Source organism: Mauremys reevesii, linkage group 21 (assembly GCF_016161935.1).
Source record: "Mauremys reevesii isolate NIE-2019 linkage group 21, ASM1616193v1, whole genome shotgun sequence".
Lineage (NCBI taxonomy): Eukaryota > Metazoa > Chordata > Testudines > Geoemydidae > Mauremys > Mauremys reevesii.
The window spans coordinates 4,590,453-4,610,975 of record NC_052643.1 but is presented as its reverse complement, the minus strand read 5'-3'; the positions used below and the strand labels follow the sequence as shown (position 1 = coordinate 4,610,975).

Here is a 20,523-nt window from a genome sequence, read left to right as displayed (position 1 = left end):
CTCTCAGGGAGGTGGATTAACAATACCGATGAGAGAACCCCTTGCAACACTGTAGTGAGTGTCTATGGTGGAGCAGCTATAGCTATGATGCTATAGTGCTGAAAGTGTAGCCAAGGCTTTAGAACTGCTGCAAGACTTTGGATTTGCAGGTCGAACACTCAAGCAGGACATAAGCCTGGCTGGGACCAGACACAGAAGCTCAGCATTCCTGCCACAAACTTCTAAGTCCTTCGTTTTACAGGCCTCCCACCCCCTAGTTCAGAGGGAGAACTTCTCTGGAATCCTGCAGTTCAGACTGTTCCTGTGTCCGTTATGGGGTCACTTGCATCCATTTTGCACAGGTAAGATGCTACCAAGTGCTAGTGCAAGGCAGATGTGGAACAAGTGACCACACAAGCTTCAGGGCAGAATGGACTCAGTGTTCTTCTACAGAAGACCAGAATTTCATTTGCAGCAACTTCAAATTAGACCATGGTCTTGACTCCTGGCCACGCTAGAGGCCATTACCCCATCCTATTGCACCAAGCATCAGTCTGAGCTGACACTGGCTAGCAACAGCACACCAGCAGAGCTGTTTTGGAAGAGTCCCTTCCCTAGGGAGGCAATTGGATGGTCAAAGCGCTTTTCTCCTTATGAGAACACACTGAAAATTGTAGATGTCTATTTTGTGCCATTTCAACTGAAATTGTCAATTGTTTCAAGAAGGGCAGATTATAGGCTGTCAAGCAACCTGAAACTGAGCCAGCCAGGAAGCTTCATGATGTTAAGCCCCTGAAAACTAGTCAGCAGATTAAAAAAGATGAATAGCCTGCATTTCTCCTCACACCCCCCTGGGCTATAGCTCAATAGCTGTAGAGAACACAAAGTCTTTAAATCAGGATTTGGGGACTTCAACAGCTGAGTCAAGGGAGAGAATTATTTCAGGAGTGGGTGGGTCAGCTTTTGTGGCCTGCATCTTGTGGGAGGTCAGACTAGATGATCATAATGGTCCCTTCTGATCTTAAATTCTACGATTCTATGATAGAAAGAAAGGGCCTATTCTTCAGATACCACTACTCCTGGTTAACACTGATTCACCTGCCACCTCAATACAGGCCACTTATCCCCATCCAGCTTTAGAGTTGCTTAGAGGGGTAGGCTGGGCTGCTGGTCGTTCTGGAAAGGGCAGATGTCCATTTGGGCAATAGAGGGTGCAGAACAGGGACCCAAAAAGAGGCAGGAGTGTGGCATCTCTTTAGCCCTACAGGTAGCAGCCCAAGAGCCGGTTGCTAAGGGGAGGCTTGGTGAACAGCCACAGAAAGCCTGTGAGAGCTGGGGTCAGGGGCGAGAGACTGGCCTAGAGCAGGGATTCTCAGCTGGGGGTATGTGTACCCTGGGGATATGCTGAAGTCCTCTGTGGATACATCAACTTATCTGGATATTTGCCCAGTTTTACAACAGGCTACATAAAAAGCACGAGCAGAAAGTAAGAGTGTCATACAGACAATGACTTGTTTAAATGGCGCTACACTGAAATGTGAATACATTCTATTCCAATTGATTTATTCTATAATTATATGGTAAAGTCAGCAATTTCTCAGTAATTGTGTGCTGTCATGCTTGGCTCTTTAGGTCTGATTTTGTAAACTGTTCAAGTGAGGTGAAGCTTGGGGCATGCAAGACAAAAATCAGACTCCTGAACAGGGGCCAGTCATCTGGAAAAGTTGAGAGCCACTGGCCAAGAGCGGCAATGCCCAAGCTGAGAAGCTGTGCAGTGCTGCAGGCCTGGGAGAGAACCGTTAGTGTGGGACAGTATTTGTGGGATTAGCATAAGTCGCTAAACAACCTGTTCAAACCTTGTATTTAGCAGTGATGCTAACTAGCTCTTAGCTTCCCAGACCTGAAGAACTCCAAGCTCAAGAGTTGGAGCAGAAGTGGGTCCAATTTAAAAAGAAAAAAGAAGATTACTTCATCCACCATCTCTAATATCTTGGGGCCAATACTGCTCAACATTGTACACCTCCTGGGAAGATTAAAAAGTTGATATCAGCTGCTAGATATCCCCTCAGCCAGCTCTTTTAGGACTCTTGTTGCAATGATGCACTTGTCAGGTGCAGAGAAGCTTGGAAGTGTGAAACCACAAACTTGTTTAAAGGGAAAGCAGAGATTGAAAGCAAGAGAGTCAGGAAAGTCATGAGACTTTGTAACCACCACCAAGTTGCTTTTGGTCTGACCATGCAAGCCCAAGACTGACCTGCCTCTTCTTCCCCGGAGGCGTAGGGGTTTGGAGCCAGACTAAACTAGAGGGATTGGCCTTGCACTTCCAGACTGCCCTCTATACGTGAGGTTTGGAAGTTCTCCACTTTGAGAGCCTCCAATGCTGGTTAGGATATTTACACTCACTGTCTTTCCTGCGGCCCTAGTAGAGGAGCCTTTTGAGAGTTTACTGGTGACCCACTTGGGTGAGTTGAGTCCAGTTACACCAGCTCATCCCTAAAGATTTGCATCTTGGACACTAAATGGCTGCATCCCCCTCCACTCACAAATGCCTTGTCTATTGGGGAGCAACAAAGCACATCTAGGGGGGCAAGCCTGCCCCACCTGCCAAGCATTCTAGTCTGAGTCCTGAGGCGCTAGGTGGAGCCAATGGTTAACAGGAACCGTCTCACGTATGCAGTGTCATTCGCTACACCCTTTTGGCACGATGGCGGTTCCTGCCTAGACCATAGGCAGAGAATCCTGATTCAAGAGGATAGAGGCCAACTAGCTTGGACAAGTGAAAATTTGTTTCATCAGCAGGGGCAAAAGCAGCATTTCAGAGTCAGCCCCAAAGCTGCTCTTTTCCAAGCCAGTTGGGAGACAGCCACGTCTAACAAGCTCTTACAGAAGTGAGGGTGAAGAGCCCACGGCTGAGATTGCACCAGTGCCCTGCCACCGAGACAGCAGCATTATGCAGTGCTGGGCTCGATCTGCAAGGAGGCAGCCTTAATTCTGGGCAAATGATGGGAAGTGTTTTAAGCAATTCTGCAGTTCACTTACATGAGGGAGGAGAGGTGCCCATACCACCTGCATGCTCAGATTAGCACACCACCCTCCACCATGCTGGGAGGGAAGGAGAATGAACACCCAGGAGTCTAGCAGCTTGTTGGGAGACAGCATCAATCTGTGTTAAGAGGCAGCTGCTCAGGAATGCAGCTGGAAGCACTGCCCTCCCCAGCGTGCCCTCAAATGCATTGTGTACTTACTCCAGCTGAATCTAGATTCAGCTGATGTTTGCTGTAAGCCAGCACATTTGACAAGACACTTCCTCCAACATCTCTAGTTTGATTTAGAGTGTGCCACCAGGCCAAAGCAAGATGCCATTGAGAAGGTTCTTCCTTTGATGAAATAGACTGAACTATCCTCCAAAATCCCAGCGATCAGGCATTGATATCATGGTGTTGATTTTAAGATCGCTCTGTGGCACAGGATAAAGACCAAAAACCCCACACCCCTGACATTCACTGAGAATCTCAGCATTCTGCTGAGGACCTAGAGAGAATTGTGGAGGAACTCATCTGGGGGGGTCTGATGTCAAGCCACAAATTTGGAGCTCAGAACCCAGCCACAGGATGGAATTTCTTACATGCAGTTCAAAGCAGCCTAGATCTCTTCCTCGGACAGGAGTTTCCCCATTGTTAGATAGCAACACAACTGTGTTTGGAGTAACTGAGGGACTGCAGCTCCTTAGAACAAGTGGTGAGCATAAGTAATTCAGATACTTGCATAATGAAGACAGAATTTGTTGTGTCCTCAAAGCAATGATCTGACAATTACTGCACCAGTTGGAGGCAGCATCTTAAATTAAGGTCCCTTCTTGTGTTAAGGGAGAGATTTCACAGCATAGGAGTAGGCTCCATTTCTGGTGTCCTTACATAGGTAGCCTGTTAGAGGACTGGTGAGACTGGAAATCAGAGTGCTGTGTTTATCCACATGGACATTGGAGGGGCATTTAAAGGTCTACAGGTCCCACAGTCAAGACAAAAAAACTCATAGCAGCATCTGAGCTCTTTAGTTAGAGTCTGCAGGGCAAGGGAAGGGAGGGTATTTTCAGTCATTTGGGCAACCAGATTAGCTGTTCTACAGTCCCCTTGGGATCCAAGCAGGGTTAGGTCAGGTCATGGGTTGCTCCAGGTACCAAGGGTGTGCTGGGGTGGCAAGCCGCGAGGGCGGCAGGCAGGTTGCCTTCGGCAGCATGCCTGTGGAGGATTCACTGGTCCTGTGGCTTTGGCGGACCTCCTGCAGGCGTGCCACCAAATCTGTGGGACTGGGGACCTCCTGCAGGCAAACCGCCAAAGGGAGCCAGCCTGCCATGCTTGGGGCGTCAAAATACCTAGAGCTGCCCCTGGGTCAGGGGCTTTGGGAAATGCTGTCGACAGTAAAGCAGCCATCTTCCCCGTGCAAGAACTGAGTTTTGGCAGGAGGCAGTTTGCCGTTGGCAGCGGTGAAGTTTTATGCCCTATCTGGAGAGGTCTGGCCTTCAGTGCAGGCTCTTTAAGGAGCAGCAACGCCAACTCTGGTCACCTAGACCAGAGTGATTTGGTTCTGCCTACCCAACGGTAGCCTCTCCTTGCAAAATTCACTGGCTTACCGTATCCTAGGAACGGTGGCTGAGTAAATGGTCTGATGGTGCCATCAGCAGGTGGGAACTGAACCTGGGGCCTCAGGAGTTAAGTACATGAGCCTCTACTGCATGGGCTAAAAGCTACATGGCTCTTAGCTAAGGCTGTAGCAGACTCATTAATCTAAGTGGTCTCAGTGCCACTAGAAGGGACAGACACTGAGGTGTGGGGGTTACACCTGCAGTAACCCAGCCTACAGGGAAGCCTCTTCCCACCAGGGCTGGTAGAACATTTGAAGACAAGAAGCTTTGTCCAGATTCCTATGGGAAGGGTCGATTTGACAGAAAGGGGTTGTGACCAACATTATGAAGAAGGTTTTTGGACCAACAAGTTTTTGAAGTGATGAGGAGAGACTCATTCCCAGGAGGAACTTCGGTGAAGACAAGGCAAGTTTTCAAACCAGCTCTTCCTCAATCCTGTTACAGAGGGTTCAAGCTCTGAACCTCAAGAGACAGGCCTTCCTAGATGCTAGGATTTTATCTGACTGTCAGAGTTTTATTTTACTAAGCTCTTGGCCTCAGCAGGCCTGCGGAGCTCACTCCTGCTTGTGGTTGACTCACCATGGATGCTGACTCTGTGGGTGCTCAGTGCCTATTTCCTACCCCAAGTGCCTTCTGCCTGCCCGTGGCTCTGTGGTCAGCATCTCCTGCTCCCTCCCACCCACTGCCATCACCTGTTCCACAGCATGCAGGAGGCACTGGGGGAGGGGAAGAGGGATGAGTGAGGGCCAGGCATGCTCAGGGGAGGGGTCAGAATGGGGCAGGGGGAGCACCCCCTGGCACACACAGGAGTCCCTTCACCCTCTTTGCTTCTTGCATGATGCCATGTGTGGTTGCTGGGAATGAGGACTGCTTGTTTTTGTGGATACAGACTAATGCAGCTTGGATACTTCACCACCTCTGACATTGCAAACCTAGAGCACATGGGAGTAAGATTGCAGGGCATGTAGAGGCCTCCTGACAACTCATAGCAGAGCATGGAGGGGTGGGAAAAAACAAGGACTTACCAGGTTCCTACAAGCTGGGAGGCTGCCTAGCCCCAAGATTCTTGGCATTCACTATCCCAGTGGGAGTGAGCCTGACAAGAGCCTAATCCCCATTATGAACGTAATAGTTTAAGAGCCCTGCCCCACTGACTGTCTGGGGATCGTGCATCCAGTGTCCCACTTGAAGAGTGACAATAACCAATTGACTCTTATTAAAACTCCAATAATGGCTGGGAGATTGCAGCTTTGATAAGTGCAGCTGAGGTCAACTGCATTAGGAAAAATGTAATTAGACTAATAAATTCTTGGCAATTTTTTTTTAAAGGCTCTCAAGGGGAGGGAGCAGCTCACTGTGCCTCATTAGCTATGGAAGCCACAGATCCCAGGCACTGGCAGCGGGCTGGGAAAATGCTCTGGTGGATTTCACACTCATGTTAAGTTTGACATAAGCATGTGTGTTTGTCAGGGATGGGGGAGGTCTTTAGCACTTAGGAAAGCTAGGTACTAGTGGGAAAGTCCAGCAGGGTGCTGGGTTTGTTGCTAGATTCTAGAAGACAGTTAACAGGGACCCAGCTTAATCTGTGCCTGCCTGGCCTAATTTGCCATTAGCTGTGGCTTGAAAAAGCACCTCTGGCTCATGCATTATGCAGAGAAGGCTGAACCCCCTGCAAGGACCAGCTCTTGCATGGAAATCAAATATTCCCAATTAAAAAAATTCTATTTACTGATCTCTACAGCATGCTTTCCAGCCTACTGGCTGCTTCCTCTTGCATCACCACCTTCCAGCTGCAACGGCAGGAAAGCAACTTCTTGATGTGGAAGGAGTGGATCACAGGTCATGACTCCATCCCAGCAGCAGGCAGCTGAGTGATTTTAATGAGATGCAAGCCTGAGGCAAGGTTTGGGATAGCAGTATTGATTGCATTGCTTAATATTTCATAAACATCTGCTGGCAAATCTACCCCCCACCCCCAATGCCTCAGGAGTTCGGAGTGAGCTTTCCACAGCAACCTTCACCCAACTCCACTCCCAAGCAGCCTGGTCTGTATATTTTTACTACTTCAGGGATGAGAGCAGTATTGAACATCTACAGCAGTATATTAAGCAGTGGACTAATTAGTCCCATGCTTTGGTCTCTGCTTGGGGAGCAGCACGGGCAGGGGAGCGTCTTGTTTTGGACGCATGTGGTTTTAAATAGAAATGTGTTTGAGCCTAGTGCAGCCCTTTCCCAGAAGGGAGTGGGTGTATGCCCAGCAGTCCAGCTTTTGGAAACAATGAAGCCTGATTAAAACAGCTGCTTAATATCCCAGTGCAGTGAATAGGAAGCTCTTCCCCTCTGTTTTAAGCTTGAGCATTCACACCGCAAAGAATCTTGCACGGTGTCCTATTTAGCAGGACTTGCACTCTGGGCAAACCTGTTCCACCAGATTAAGGTGCAATACTGCACAGATGTTCATGGCAAAGGTGAGGGGTGTAACATCTGTTGAAGATTTGCTGTCACATGAAATATTTTGGTGGAGACACGATGTCTCAAGCACGCTCGAGCTCAACTTCATGTTCACACTGATGCAGGGAATACTGGGTGAAGGTACAGCTGGTGTTATGCAGGAAGTGGTCCTGGAGTATGAACTGGATCCTCTTTTTTTGGCTGAGCAGAGATTTTGGTGGTTAAGGGAGAAGACTCTCCAAATCCTGTAGGCCAACTTGGCTGCAGACTCATGCAAGCACATAGACAGCTCCCCCCTGCCCCCTTAAACAGTCCCCCACCACCACAGAAGGGATGTGGACAAATTTGAGAGAGTCCAGTGGAGGACAACAAAAATGATTAGGGGCTGGAGCACATGACTTATGAAGAGAGGCTGAGGGAACTGGGATTGTTTAGTCTGCAGGAGAGAAGAGTGAGGGGGGATTTGATAGCAGCCTCCAGCTACCTGAAAGGGGGGTCCAAAGAGGATGGATCTAGACTGTTCTCAGTGGTACCAGATGACAGGACAAGGAGCAATGGTCTCAAGTTGCAGTGGAGGAGGTTTAGGTTGGATATTAGGGAACTATTTCACTAGGCGGGTGGTGAAGCACTGGAATGGGTTCCCTAGGGAGGTGGTGGAATCTCCTTCCTTAGAGGTTTAAGGCCCAGCTTGACAAAGCCCTGGCTGGGATGATTTAGTTGGGGATTGGTCCTGCTTTGAGCAGGGGGTTGGACTAGATACCTCCTGAGGTCCCTTCCAACCCTAATAGTCTATGTTCGGTAGCCTGACTGCTTCCAAGGATAACCAGCAGTCGTGTCCCTTTGTTTACTTGCTGGCATCACTGACTGTCAGGAACAGCGGTTATGAAAAACCCCCCTCCCCTGCCCACATGTTTGGGGGCTGTTCTACAGCATCCTGGCATGTTTTTCATTGTTACCACAGTACTAGGCTCAGTCTTCTCCCCCCCTCCCCAGAGCATAAGGGGACAACTTTCCAGCAACTGCCTGTCCATGGCAGCTGCTGCCCTTCTGCAGGGGCAGGCTATTTAACAGGACAGGCAGATGTCCCATTTTAAGACTTGTGGTCACATTACCTAGCTTCAGGACTGATGCCAGGCAACAGTTTTTTCAGCCCCTGCAGCTCAAATCTGTAACTGGCAACGTGGGAATGGGTGAGGCCCTAGACAGGATGCATCAGGACACCCCATCTCTCAATGGGCTTGTCTAGCTCTTAGCTCTGGAGTGAAGTCAATATTGTCATCCCATTTTACAGATAGGCAAATGGTGGCACAAGATAACATGACTTGCCCAAGGTCAACCAGATGGCCAGGCGCAGAGCCAGGAATAAGTCCTAGTTGAGTACTCTAGCCATTAGGCCACACAGCACCTCCAGGGTAGAACAGGAAGGAGCTGGAGTGGCTGTTAGCTGTTTTCGTGCAGCCAGCACCCAGAACTACTCCAGCCTTACACTTGGGATTCATTCCATGCCTTTGTCAGCAGCATGACTACAGAAAATACGCCAGAGATTAAAGTAGCACAGTATGACTAAACAAGGAAATGGGTCTTGTACATGAATACTCTGAATATCAGACAACCCCATTTAGTCCTCCCTAGATCTAGGGCGGAGAAAATTGCTTTAGAGACACTGGAGATCAGTCTCATCTAGCACGACAGGCAGTGTTTTTAGCCAGGGCACAGTAACCCTGTGCTAGTGCATGGGAACCAGACCATGAAATTGACTGGCTGCAGACTGGTCTTGTTTTCTTGTCCATGCTGACAAACAAGTAGCTGAACAGCTTAAGGGGTGAGATGTTGAACACCCAAGTCCAATTTAATGCTTTGAGTATTAGTAATACAAGTTAAACAATGTGTTCATTTAGCAGGGCCACAATGAGGTTGCCAGATGGAGTGCACAAACCTGCAGCTCCTATTCAGGGCAGCTGTGGTTAATGTGATGGCAAGTGTTGCCTTAACACAATTGTTTGAAACTCTACTATATTGTCTGAGTGTTCAGATCCCAGGATGCTGTGTACAGCTACGGGCGCCCTTGCGAATGCTCCTCGCTTTCACATACTGCTGCCCTCTGAGCTCAGCCAAGCCCCAAGTCAGCCAGTTCAGCTTCCCAGTTGTCCCACCATTATGTCTCCACTGGAGCAGGCATGTCTGCCTGACTGCTGCAGTGTTTAACAAGACAGGTGGGTCTGATCTCAAGGTAAGGAGTGACTGCAGACTAGACGAAAGTGCCAAGCCAAGCTGCCTATTAGCCCAGGCTATGGTTACAGATATGCCAAAAGTCCCAGTTAATGTAAAAAGAACATGAATACATGTGGCACCTTAGAGTCTAACAAATTTGAGCATAAGCATTCATGGGCTACAGCCCATTTTGTAGATGCATCCAGTGAAGTGGGCTGTAGCCCACAAAAGCTTATGCTCAAATAAATTTGTTAGTCTAAGGTGCCTCAAGGACTCCTGTTTGTGGATACAGACTAACATGGCTGCTACTCTGAAACCAGTTAATGTTGATTCACTAGGACAGATGTTGCTATCATTCTCCCAGCTTCCTTGGCTGAGGGGGCCTCTGCCATTAAAGGCCAGGCTAGGATCCCATCTGTTGTCCCACTATCCTTGTGAAATGGATAGTATCCAGCTTAAGCTGCCTGCAATTAGCGGATTCAGGAAAAGCAGTCTTACCTAGGAACTCGGTTAGTCTTGTTGCGGAGACATTTAATGGTGTGCTATTGAGTTTTCAGGACCTTGGGTAGCTCCCTTGCAAGGGACGGTATCACAGCCTACCTACTGAACATGTGGCGTGTACCCATGTGATAGAGACATGGTGTTTGCACCTCTAGCAGCTAGATCTGAGTAGCAGCTGCCACAGACAGCTGCACCAAAGACTCTGGGATGAGCCTGTTGGAGCCAGGTGTGTTATGCAGAGTACTCCCAACCAGTGGTACTCCTGTTAGTTCTTCCATTACCAGCTCTGCTTCAATAGATAAGCTACAACACTTCCCTGGGATGTTCTCTCCCAGGCAGCAATTAAAATGCAACCCAAGAAGTCCTAGTATTGTCTGACCACAACCATTCCAAGGACAATGTGGTATTGATGAGCCACCTCTGCATGAGGAAGTCAGTCCTTCTGGCAGACCTTTGCCTCTACAAGCCCCAGCAGTTGGAGTCTAGGACAAGAGGCACAGGTTCCCATGACTGTTTGAATGAACTCACAGATACTGTTCAAGTTGCATTGAGGGAAGACAGCTGCTCTGGCTCCCTGTACCTAAGCAGCATGAATTAATTCCATCCTGAACTCTAGATTGATCACCTCACTTAATCAAATTAAGAAGAAATGAAATAATGACAGCTGTGGTGGTGTTATTATCTGCAGTAAGACATCTCAAAATTTATGGTGTAATAAAAACCAGATCTTTAACTGACAGTTAAAATCACATTTAAAATGCGCCGAGTGCCTTTTTCATTGATAGTTGAGTGGAAGGAAAGGAAGAGACCTACCCTGGAGTTAAAGGATTGGCTGTTTTATCCAGGGTTGGGGAGGATACATCCATACAACTTGCCTCACTGGAGAGCAGGAAGTCCTTACTAGCTTAAGCCAGCTAATGGGGCATGCTTAGCTAGAACACTGACCTAGGAATCTCCACCCATTTAGTCCTGTATATTCCTTGGGATGCATCTAGTCCAGTTCTGGAGGTGCTAGCACCCCTGCTTGAAGATTGCTCCCTCTAGGGGCTGGCCAGTGTACTGCAACTCCCATCAGAAAGGTTGCCCCTTTGGGTCAGGTAGTACCAAACACAGGCTAGGTTTAAATGCCAAATACACAAGCTAGGAGTAGATGTTTACTACTCTCCACCCCACAGTTCAGACCAGTTGTAGTCTCCCTGTTTTGCCAAAATTTAAGCTGTAGTCTGAGTATACCAGTTAGTTTGCTTTTGGTTGGTTTTATAGTCTTGCTAGTTTGCAACAGCCACCCTCACTAGAGACGCCACTGCTAAGTTCTACTGTAGTTGTGGGTTTGTGGCAGTCTCAGGTGCCAGAGCCCTTGTCTTGAGTTAATGGTCTCAAGAGACCTTGAGACCAGCATCCAAGACTTATGCTTCGCCTTAAGCATTTTGTTCTAGGCAAACCCCTGAACTCAAGGCTCCCCCCGCAGAGGGTGTGTTGGTTCTAGCTACACTAAGAGTGGTTAAACTTTGGTTCTTTATAGCTTTAGATCACTGTACAAACACCAAATCCTTTACTATATAGCCACGTCCAGCATTGCCTTTTCATTGCTAGGAAGAGGTAGCCAGAGAGTTTGTTCTAGTCCTGACTTTGGGAAGAAGCTTGGAGTTGCATGCTAGAACCCCTTGTAGGGTCACCTGCAGGTCCTAGCAAGCAGTGCTCCAATTTGAGCCACATGCCAGGAAGACAAAGCTTTGATACTAGGATCATGTGTCTTACAGGTTGCAAGTTCATGTTGAAAGTGAACCTGTGCAAGGAAGGGGAAGAGATGTCTTTGTGCCTTTGGCTTCTTTTGTCAGAAGAGCCTGAAATATTCCATGCATCCTGATGGGAAGAAGAACAGGGAAAGCTTGTTTTTCCATATTAGAAGAAGGTCAGGTCCCATCTCATTAAGATGTTAGTGAGATGGTGTCATAGCAATCAACTGTTCAATGATCACTTTTGATATGAGCAGGAACTTAAGGTGTTTATTGCTGGTAATGTCTTGGAGGACGGATGTCTCCGTTAGAGATTCACTCAGTCCTTTGATTAAGGGGAGTTTGCAATCCCTGTTGTGCAAGACCCTGTAACAAGTCCTCCATGCCTACAGCTGGCTTTGAGGTTTCTAAAGTAGACTAAGCAAGAAGGCCCTTCCAAACCCTCTTCCTATATGGAAAAGGGAGATTGTCCCTATAACATCAGGTCACCAGTCACAATAGTCAAGGCTTTGTCTTGTACAAATAGCCCAACCCCATCCTGATTTTACACTTGCTCTCTAACCACCTTACTTCTGAAGTCCTTTGCAGGCTACCATTAGTGAGGACATTAGGCTAGGACAGAGGTGGGCAAACTACAGCCTGCGGGCCCATACTGCCCAGCCCTTGAGCTCCTGGCTGGGAGGCTAGCCCTTCCCCCACTATTCCCTCCCCCCCCCCATGCAGCTACTCCGCTGCACAGGCAGCACTCTGGGCGCAGGGCTGCACACTCCTGCAGAGCAGAGTGTCTGGTTCTGGCTGGGGGGGTGCAGCTGCCAGACATGCTGCTCTGAGTGGCACAGTAAGGGGCCAGGCCATTGGCTAAGGGGCAGGAGGTCCTGGGGGTCAGTCAGGGGACAGGGAGTGGTTGGATGGGGTGGAGGTTCTGGGGGGCACTCAGGAGACTGTCCTGTCTAGGGATGGGGGTGTGGTAGGGGTTAGAACTGTCAGGGGATAAAGAGTGGGAGGGTTGGATGGGGGGCAGGGTCCAGGCTGTTTGGAGAGGCACAGCCTTCCCTATCTGGCCCTCCATAGGCATTTGCAACCCCAATGAGACCCTCAGGCCCCCCCCAAAAAACTGTCCATCCCTGGGCTAGGATACCTATAGGTTCCTGAAGCCATCATGTTGGTTTCCATTTCTTCCAGAGCATTAGTGTGACCAGACAGCAAATGTGAAAAGTTGGGAATGGGTGCGGGGGGGGGGGGGAGGTAATAGGAGCCTATATAAAGAAAAAAGACCCAAAATTGGGACTGTCCCTATAAAATCAGGACATCTGGTCACTCTATAGAGCATCCAACTTCCACGCCTGGGGCAGAGTGGAAGAGTTTCCTGTTCAGAGAAGCTTTGTGATTAGAGAAATCCACGCACTGGGCCATCCAAGTGTGATTTGTTGCAGCAAAAGTTTCAAAAGAAGCTGAAGTCACAGGAGGCCACAAGACAGAGTTTCAAGGAAGTGAGTAAGTCCTGAACATTTGAAATATACTGATCAAGATTCAGCCTCTCCACACATGTGGGAAACCCTCAATTGTCTAGAAAATTGGGGAAATTGCTCAGGGCAGGCACTGGAAATGTCACCAGAGTGGTAATGGAAAGATTAAGAGCCATTTGCCTACTAAAGACATTTTAAACAAATAGCTTTAAGAGAAGAGGCTTCTGCAGCAGTGCTAAGAGCTGACAGCTGATGGAAGCCAGGTGGGTGTATATTTTAAGAAACTTTTTAGAGTCAAAGAGACAGTCTCATTGTTATGCCTCACTGCAGCAGTCACTTGCGACAGCACTGCTAGACTTAACCCAAGGAGGTGGGCAGATCGCTGAGTCATAATGTGCTGCCAATTGCAGCAGCTTTGGCACAGCGGAGAACAGCCCTGCCTGCCCTCCTAGCCTTGCCCCCTTGTAGACAGGGGCATCTCATTTACACACGAGTGCCTAGGAGGACTGCATCACATTGTGCTCACTGCCAAATGAGCGTTTGACTCCTAGTGAAGTGACCAACCGCTGGCTGTAAACAGCCCAGCAAGGCCCAGGGAGTGCAGGCACTGGAAGCAGTAGAAGCCAAGGCCTGTCTTAATGTACTTTGCAATCGCCATGTGTCACGAGAACTTCTGCAAGTTTAGGGGGATGAGCAAGTCCAGGGCTTTACCACACCCATGCTAGTTACTTGTATCTGGAAATACTTTTGCCATTCAGCTGCTGGCTGAATGGTGTTTAACTACACCCTCTATCCTGACATAATGTGGTCCAGCACAACACGAATTTAGATATAATACAGTAAAGCAGCAGGGAGCCCTGGGCCCTTTAAAGTGCCACCCAAGCCCGGCTGCCGGAGCTCCAGCAGTGATTTAAAGGGCTCCAGGCTCCCTGCAGTGGCTGGAGCACTGGGCCCTTTAAGTCACTGTCAGGGAAGCCAGTCCAGTCCTGCATGATGTACCAGCTCTTGCCAGTACACTGGACTGGCCTGTACCCAATATAACATGGCCTCACCTATAAGGCGGTGAGGTTTTTTGGCTCCTGAGGACTGCGTTATATCGGGTAGAGGTGTAGTTACAGTAAAACCCTCAGAGTTATGACCACTGGGTTATGCACTGACTGGTCAACCACACCCCTCATTTGGAGCCAAAACTAAAAAAAAAAATCAGGTAGCAGCAGAGACAAAGAAGCAGATATAATGCTGTGTTAAATGTGAACTACTAAAATAAAGTGAAAGCATTTCCCTTCTGTATTGTAAGGTTTCAAAGCTTTAAGTCAATGTTCAGTTGCAAACTTTTGAAAGAACCACCCTAATGTTTTGTTCAGGATTACAGAGGACCTCCATTACCAAAGGTGTTCGTAACGGAGGGTCTATTGTATTTGAGTCACGATAACATCTCCAGCATTGAGAGCAGGTTCCTAGTGTGCTATTCCCAGCCTGAGAACGTAAAGCCCCAAGAGGACAAGACAAGAGGAAGTAGTCCCATTTTACAGACAGGGGACAGAGGCACAGAGAATGAGGAGACTTGTGCTGTTACACAGGAGTCTATGGCAGCTGAAACCAGACCTTCCCAGCCCCAAGCCAGCATCTCCAACCACAAGATTCCCCTGTCTCAGCAAGGACAACTGCTACCTTCCTGGAGTAGATTTAGGACTGGCAGATGCCAAGAACCTTCTGTTCTTGGCATCTCCAATGTAGAGCTGGGTGAAATCTCCCCCTCCATTATTTCTCAAGCAAAAGAGCCAAAAACAGATTCAGCAGCATGGACTGTTTGAGAGTTTGTGTTGGCTTTGGCCAGTTTTGTTAGAAACCTAGAAGTTGGTAATGTTTTGTGTTGACATTGATTTGTGTCTGAAGCCTGTTTCAAGAGTCCCTTTAGTCTGGTCCAACACAAAAAAGTTGTTAATGGAAATTTTAAAAGAGTGGTTTACCTGAAATTAAGGATTTGTTTTCATTATGCCAACAAGCCATATCCCCACACACACACACTTTTCCCTACCAAGGAACGCACAAACCTTTTGAGATTCAACTACAACTCATTTCCTTGGATAGGAAATACATTGGCACTTTGTCACAAGACCTCCATCTGCTTAGGAAGTCAGCTTGGATAAAAGCATGGCTTTGGGTCCTTCCAGGCATCCCCCAAAATAAGGAGAGAGTCTAAAAAAATGACCACTCACAGCTGCAGACGATTAAGTGGTGTGAAAGGCAGCAAAACTTGAGGGAGCATGGAATAAAGAGATGGTTTAAAGATTAGCAATGTCTTAAAGTGACCAGAATGCAGGCTAAGCTGTTCATGGGGACAGGTAACAGGGCTTAGGGCCAATGGAACCTGGTGCTGTTCTTTGCAATAACCTAGAAGAGGAGGTCAGCACAGAGGTTGTGACAAATAAGAACTTCAGGAGGAAAGCTAAGCACCATGCTGGTCAGTCAAGCCCAACTGCCACTGATAGGCAGCTCAGCAATAGCACCAGTGCATTGGAGCACACTGACTATGCTGTTTTACATACAATCATACACCCATAACAATAGCACTGTACTGACATACCTAGCCTCAGCTCCTGACATGACTGCCCCACAGACAGACAGCATCCCATTACAGCACCACAGGTCTGCTCTCTTGCCACACCCTCCTGGAAGGTGCAACTGAACAATGGGCATCTCATGAAGGTACTTTCCCCTACAGACCAAGTTCTCAGGAGGCCCAGGTAGATCTCCTGTCACATGTGGTCTGCTGAGCCACACCTTCCCTCCCCCATCTCCAGTCTGGATTTCCAGCACTCAGCAGGAGCAAGGATTTATTCTCATTCAACTCCAGAGGAGCATAGAAAGCTGCTTCTCCCTGTCCTGCACCTTGCTGTTCCAGGTCCCTTCCCCAACTCCATCAAGGGAACTGCCTAAAGCCTGAGAGATGCAGATCCTCCCCCATATGCCCGAGTTTATTTATATGCTGCCAGATTCAGAAGTATTCACTACATTCCAACTCATGTCGGGTTAGGGGATCACTGCTGCGATTCTTGCCCTTTCAAGGAATGTTCTAGAAGGCCAAGCCATGTTCCATTCTACAGAGTTGGCAGCTAGATCCTTCCTAATCCAGAATCTTGGCGACTGACATTGCTGCAGTGGATAAAGCAGACAGAACAGAACTGGATATTCAGGCAACATGCAGAGCCTGTACTTTGGAGTCCAGAGGTGACTCGAGAAAGCCCTTGAAGGATTGATTTCGGCCAGTCTTCTGGAAGTAGACTTAAAGTAGGCTACCAGACTCACTACTAACCATATCATCTGAAGATCTGTTCCCCCCCGCCAAGTGGTGTGCTCGGGAAGGCACAGGACACCTTCTGTTAAGGCTCATGTTATCCTGGCAAGGGACACCTGCTCTGTTTGGAGAGCCCTGCTGCAAGCCAGCTTGTTAGATGGAAGAGCAGGTAAACTGAACACTTGTTTTAACCCTCTAGTATTAGAGGCAAAGGTCACTTCTAGGAATGGTTGGCAAGAATTGCTCATTTAACAGGCAGATGCAGCACCCAGTAGTGGGACATCAGTCCACTATAGCATTGTCTAGGCTAGGGTTTAAGGTGTGATCATAGAATCTCAGGGTTGGAAGGGACCTCAGGAGGCATCTAGTCCAACCCCCTGCTCAAAGCAGGACCAATTCCCAACTAAATCATCCCAGCCGGGGCTTTGTCAAGCCTGACTGTAAAAACTGCTAAGGAAGGAGATTCCACCACCTCCCTAGGGAACCCATTCCAGTGCTCCGGTGATCTTAGTACAGGGGTAGGCAACCTATGGCACATGTGCCAAAGGCAGCACGTGAGCTGATTTTCAGTGGCACTCACATTGCCTGGGTCCTGGCCACCAGTCTGGGGGACTCTGCATTTTAAATGAAGCTTCTTAAACATTTTAAAAAGCTTATTTACTTTACATACAATAGTTTAGTTCTACATTATAGACTTCTAGAAAGACCTTCTAAAAACATTACTGGCACATGAAACCTTAGAGTGAATAAATGAAGACTCAGCACACCACTTCTGCAAGGTTGCCGACCCCTGTCTTGCACATTATAGTTGACATGTCTACCTCTTCAAAACAGTGATGAAGACAAGGCATACAGTAAGATGGTTAAGTGAAAGCCACCATTTCCCTATTGAGCTTGGGTAGTTTCACAAGTATGGACGATGGTCACGAACACTCAGTCCTGTCTAGGACCGAGACACCATTCAATCCTGGTCTGGATAAGGCCTGATGAATGGTTAAAAGGTAGTAATTCCCTGACGCAAGTACCACTCCAGAGTTTTTGCCACCCCAAGCAGCAAAAAGAAAAAAGCTGCAATTGTGATCTGCAGCTCTACCACCGCCGCTTCAGTCTTTGACAGCAATTTGGCAGTTGGTTCTTTGCTCCAAGAGGAAGTGAGGGACCCACCACCAAAGACCCAGACATGCAGCCCCTCGCTGTTGGCTGCCCCAAGCAGCTGCTTGCTGGGCTGGTGCCTGGAGCTGGCCCTGACCAGGCCTTTGGAGATTCTTGACCATTGGTCTCAACTCCTTGCATTTGTAGTGAGAAGGGAACCAGCCTGTCTTGTTTCAGCCACATAAGCCAAGACTTGGTCACTAGTCAAAAGCATCAGTCTGTATTCATGTACGTCTGTAGAAGCACCAACATGCCCATCCCAAGGTCAGGCACCCCCAGAAGTGACATGGCCTCTTCCCATGTAAACCCCACCCCTAGTTCCTCTCCCTCCCCACCCTAAAAAAGCCACAACTACGGGTCACCAGCATACTGGTAGCTTTGCTCTTGGACAGTCACTGCCAGCTGGCCACACGATCAGGGACTGACAGGTTACTGTTTTCTGTGAGTACCAACCCTCTGACGCTCCAGTGGGGGTGCAGAAGAGATTCTACCCACTCCAAAGTGTTCAAGTTAGATGTTACAACTAAGCAGACAATTCCATTAAAACAAACAGAACAAAACCAAGATCTACTGAAGTGTCCCCTCACCACTAAAGTTAACCACCACCATGAGTGTTCCCACCAAAAACAGACAAAATGACATTGACTGGGGGGGAGGGGACAGAACTGTTGACTGGCTCCAGTTACACCCAGTCTTCCGGTTGATTGAAGGGTACCTGAACGGGCCACTCTGACCTGTACTGTCTGAAAGGGACTAGGCTGCAATTCCTGTCACGTTTGGTGCAGGAGGCAGCAAGCCAAATGCAGACTCTGAAGTGCAGCACCACTCCCAGAAAAGAGATCACAGGGTTACAAGCTTTTGTCACAGCTGTGACAACAGTGACACAAGTAGGGAGATTTCCTAGCTGGTGCTGCAGGTCCCCCCAGGCCAGATGCCTTCTGACTGTTTCACATGCCACCCCTATGGAGTGCAGGTCAAATTATGACCAGTTCAACACCTGCAAACCCATTGTCTTAACAGGCAGAGTCAGGGCTCAGTTTGATCCTGCAGTTAGAACTTTGCTTTAATGAGGGAGTTCTAACTCTTTCTCCACTGACAATCAGAAAGAACTCTCAATCAGCTCATTTAGAAACAATGTTTATGGGATGGTTTGGGGTTTTTTGTTTTTTAAGGTAGCTGCTTTTCAGTGTATTGTGGCATTTTAAGGGCAGCACTAACTCGGCAAAAGCTGCAGAACGCAAGGGGTTAACCAGCCAGCCCCTCATTAAGCGATTCAAATGAATCTCTGCCTTGTTTTGGACGTCTGCCCTTCTGCAGCTCAATCAAGTTAAATAAGCAATTGGAGCAGGTGAAGGACACGAGCTCCTTGAATCATTAGGAAGGAAAACAAGTGCTGAAGTGCCTTTCCCAGGCAGGTTTAAGATTTCCTTTGCCCTCCTAAGGCTGCAGCAGCAGCTGGATGCAGTGGAATGTAGCCCTCAGTCCTCTTTAGAGAGAGGATGGTTATTGAGCAGCTAAACTACAGTGCAGTCAAGAACTACGCTGCTCTAACCAGAGCACTTAGTTATGCTTCTGTTCCATAATGGGCCCCAATCTGCTTTGCACAGGCCACTAGCCACCAGACAGGCAACCCAAGCCATCCTCTGGGTAGGCTGCAATTCCCTGGAGGAGGAAGCTAAGAGGGCATATTAGACACATGCTGATCATAGAATCTCAGGGTTGGAAGGGACCTCAGGAGGTATCTAGTCCAACCCCCTGCTCAAAGCAGGACCAAACCCCACTAAATCATCCCAGCCAGGGCTTTGTCAAGCCTGACCTTAAAAACCTCTAAGGAAGGAGATGCCTCCACCTCCCTAGGGAGCCCATTCCAGTGCTTCACCACCCTCCTAGTGAAACAGTTTTTCCTAATATCCAATCTAAACCTCCCCCACTGCAACTTGAGACCATTGCTCCTGATGGAGTTCCAGAATCTAATCAGGGAGCAGCTCACATAGCATCACACAACACCCCTGGCCAAGCCTGTCCTCAGGCTGAGCCTTACACACTGAGCACCAGCCAGGCAAAGATTTCCAACCTGAGAGAGGAGAAAAAACCATTGCCTAGCAATGCTTAGGCTAGGAGACAGGGCTCGATCAGTCTTGGTAACTAATAGTCCCACCTGCATAGTCTCATTTAAAGGTGAAACTCATACATCTGCCATTAAGAAGGTAGATCAGACGCCACTGAAACAAACAGGCTAATAAATAACCTGCCAGGAATCTTACAGCCACTGCTCAGCAAACAGCCTTTCCCCCCAGGAAGAGACTAAAGGCCACTTACCTGCTCAGCTGCCCCCACAAGGAAAAGAAGGATAACCCCTCCCCTGCCCAGGGGCCTGCTTTTATGCAGTCAGTCTAAGAGGGCCCCACCTCTCTCTTAAAGTACCAGTGTCCCCCGTTCCATTTGGCTACCACCACCGTCTCCATCGCCTTCCGTCCCCGTTGTGTCTGCTTCGAAGGCAGAGACTCTGCTGAATGTCGTGGAGCAGCAGTGTGGCCTAGTGACTAGAGCCGGCCCTCGGGAAGCTTGGTTTCCATTCCGGGCCCGGCTGTGCGACCTTGGGTGAGTCGCTCGGTGCCTCTGTTTCCCCTCCCACTCTTTGTGTGTTTAGATTGTGAGCTCCTCAGGGCAGGGACTGTGTTTTATTGTGCGTGTGTGCAGCACCTAGCGCAGTAGGACCTCCGAGTGTAACTGTTATACAAATAATAGCCTTGAACCCACGTTTTCATCGGCCCAGGCTGGGGAGACTGGTCTGGATGCTAGACAGTCATTCAGCTGGGAAATGAGTGGCAGAGGATACAAAGTGAGACCGCCGCCTCCATCACTTGTTGTTCCTGCTGGGGAGAGATCCGACGCAGGGCGTGCCAATTAGGATTGTCCCCAGCCCGAAAGCAGCAATGTCAGCCAAACAGCGGGAGGCAGCTCCTTCCTACGGCATGCAGCTAACTGGAGCAGTTCTGCTTCCCCTGCCGCCCACCTGAAAGGCAGAGAGAGAGGATTGCTCTCCCTTATTATGCATTCCCCTGAGGGCACAGGAGGCTTTTCAGC

At 48.6% G+C, this 20,523-nt stretch overlaps 1 protein-coding gene across 2 annotated transcripts in view; it reads right to left on the bottom strand.

The window, feature by feature from the left end:
* ACTL8 (actin like 8) overlaps positions 1 to 19,779 on the bottom strand; it is a 32,658-nt gene extending 12,879 nt beyond the window's left edge. The window contains exon 1 of one of the 2 annotated variants that reach the window (XM_039509043.1): positions 19,756 to 19,779. Coding sequence is in view for 1 of the 2 variants with exons in the window: in XM_039509042.1 (XP_039364976.1) it covers positions 19,595 to 19,608 (14 nt within the window). In the remaining variant the exon portion in view is untranslated. Of the gene's footprint in view, positions 1 to 19,594; positions 19,624 to 19,755 lie in introns of those variants that run through there. The other variant, XM_039509042.1, reaches the window with a different exon arrangement.
* Positions 19,780 to 20,523: the final 744 nt, after the last annotated feature.